The sequence below is a fragment of the Apis dorsata genome, unplaced genomic scaffold (genome assembly GCF_000469605.1).
Source record: "Apis dorsata unplaced genomic scaffold, Apis dorsata 1.3 scaffold_150, whole genome shotgun sequence".
NCBI lineage: Eukaryota > Metazoa > Arthropoda > Insecta > Hymenoptera > Apidae > Apis > Apis dorsata.
In genome coordinates this window covers 98,488-100,825 of record NW_006263441.1, presented here as the reverse complement: position 1 = coordinate 100,825, position 2,338 = coordinate 98,488, and the positions used below count along the sequence as shown (strand labels likewise).

The following is a 2,338-nucleotide window of genomic DNA, read 5'->3' as shown; positions in this document are numbered from 1 at the left end:
ATATATATATATATATATATTGATATTGATGTTTTCTTTTTGACCGACATCACTTTCTTTTCAATTTTGATTAGTTATTATTAATTCCTATGAAATTCGTATTGAAGATAATTATCTGATCAATATATTTTGATAATTTTTGAAAGTAGTAGATTAAAAAATCATAAATCCTCTTTCGAATTTCATAAGAATTCTAATCGCTATCTCTAAAGTTGAAAAGGAAGTGACGTCGGTCAAGAAGAAAATATCGATGCCAACCGCGGAGAGATTTGATAAATAGGAGTCGAATCGAAGGCAACGGATCGCGCATTCCAAGATGGCATTGTCCTCCTCGTGGCACGAAGAAATGCATAACGATGAGCTGCGCGAAGGCTCGCGCGAGATTTTCATATGGCATACAAAGTCGCTAACGGGATCTAACACCGTCGAAAAACAAAGGATAGAAAGAGAGAGAGAGCTACGTGTACTGGGATACGCGTACACGTGTGTTCCTTTGGTTATTAACGTTCCAACAACGGTTCGCCATATGCGTGCTCATGAGAACCGAGGGGAGGTTGCTCGAATGGCAAAAAGTTATTTTCAGCGTGGAACACGGGCTTCTTATGAACTGAACGGCTGAGACCGATTTCGGTGGACGGCCATCTTTCTCTCTCGAGACAATTTTAGGTAAATATTTAGAAAAAAATTAGATCAAATAAATCTTCTGAATCTATTTATTAAAATAATTATCAATTTAACCTAATCATGAAACCAGAAATTAAATAAAAATTCATTTAATTGTTTCAGGCATTTAGTCTAGTTTTCTTAATCTGGCAACGATGATGACCTAACCTAACTTAAACTAATTCGATTTATTTCAGAATAATGATCTTGAGAACGCTTGAAAAAAACATCAGGATGGAGGATAATAGTCTTTTTGTAAATAATTAGTTTCCAATTTTAATAAGAGTAAGAGTGATAAATTTCGCGCAAATAGTTGGTTTTCCTTGTAAAATATAAGATGGTGTACGATTCCTATATGTCTTGCCTAATGCAATCATCGTTATATACGGTGATCGCATGCAATTTTTCATCGGGCTCGTGCTAGGTATGTTTAACAAGCGTGGTTGGGAACGAAGTTTCTTCCGTGATGGGAGTAATTTTTATCGAAGATGAAGAGGCTTGTGTTAAAATCGATCTCGTGGTCACCCCTTGCTCACCTCCACGAAAGAATTTCCCCCCTCCATCTTGCCTTGACCCTCTTTCTCAAGATACAACACCCGCTCTCTTATTTTTACACGTGGAATTTTTAAACTTTTCCTCTCATTTAAATTGGTAATTCTTTGGATCCTACCGATCCTTATTATCCAATTTAGCATTTTTATTTTTCCTGTGAAACAGGCTCGGATCGGACTTCCATCCACCCTCGGATGGAAAGATTTGTATGCAGGCGAGAAAGTTTTACGAAAGTTTTATGAACAATTGGAAGGAAATATTCTCTTGATGGACAAACGAATATCATTTGTGGAAATAAAAATGTGTCAGAATATTATTTGCTACTTTTTTTCATTCGCATAATAAAAGTGAATATCCAGATATTTGTTAATTTTTTATGATATTCAATTTCATTCGCACATTTCTAAAAGCATGAAAGTGTTTATTAGTTTTTCAATTTGCTTGAAATGATTAATCTATACGCTCTAAAAATACTTCAAATACTAATTTTTGATATTTGATTCGTACGAATATGATTTTAATTTGCACGTTAATATTTCATAATATTCGCGCGAAATTTAAAAATATTCAAATATTCGGTTCGTATGAATATGATCTAATCACTGATCTAAAAATATTCAAATATTAATTCTTCATAATGTTCGCGCGAAACTTATTCGATTCGATCTAATTATATTACCATATCTAAAAATATTCAAATATTAATTTTTCATAATATTCGCGCGAAATTTAAAATGATATGATGAATATGATGAATTATATTACTATAAAATATTAATTTTGAATTATATTACTCTAAAAATATTAATTTTTCATAATATTCGCGCGAAACTTAAAAATATTCAAATACTAATTTTTCATGATACTCGATTCGTATGAATATGATCTAATCACTCGATCTAAAAATATTCAAATATTAATTCTTCATACTTCAATATTCGATATGAATATGATTCTACTCTGCGTTATCATATTTAAAAATACTCAAATACTAATTTTTGATACTTGATTCGTATGAATATGATCTAATCATATTATCACATCTAAAAATATTTCAAATACTAATTTTTGATACTTGATTCGTATGAATATAATCTAATCATATTATCATATCTAAAAATAC

At 31.3% G+C, this 2,338-nt stretch overlaps 1 protein-coding gene and 1 long non-coding RNA gene across 6 annotated transcripts in view; one reads left to right on the top strand and one right to left on the bottom strand.

Annotated features, from left to right (window-relative positions):
* LOC102671800 (lateral signaling target protein 2 homolog) overlaps positions 1 to 2,338 on the bottom strand; it is a 59,163-nt gene that overhangs the window by 25,572 nt on the left and 31,253 nt on the right. For 4 of the 5 annotated variants that reach the window (XM_031509432.1, XM_031509435.1, XM_031509436.1 and 1 more), the window contains exon 1: positions 341 to 367. The exons of the other annotated variant lie outside the window; for it this stretch is intronic. In XM_031509432.1, coding sequence (XP_031365292.1) covers positions 341 to 352 — 12 coding nt within the window. In that variant the 5' untranslated portion in view covers positions 353 to 367. Of the gene's footprint in view, positions 1 to 340; positions 368 to 2,338 lie in introns of those variants that run through there. 5 annotated transcript variants of the gene reach the window in all.
* The window catches only part of LOC116185292, a 4,348-nt gene continuing 2,968 nt past the window's right edge, over positions 959 to 2,338 (top strand). Inside the window, exons 1-2 of the long non-coding RNA XR_004150105.1 lie at positions 959 to 1,087; positions 1,381 to 1,448. This is a non-coding gene — a long non-coding RNA (uncharacterized LOC116185292). The remainder of the gene's footprint in view (positions 1,088 to 1,380; positions 1,449 to 2,338) is intronic.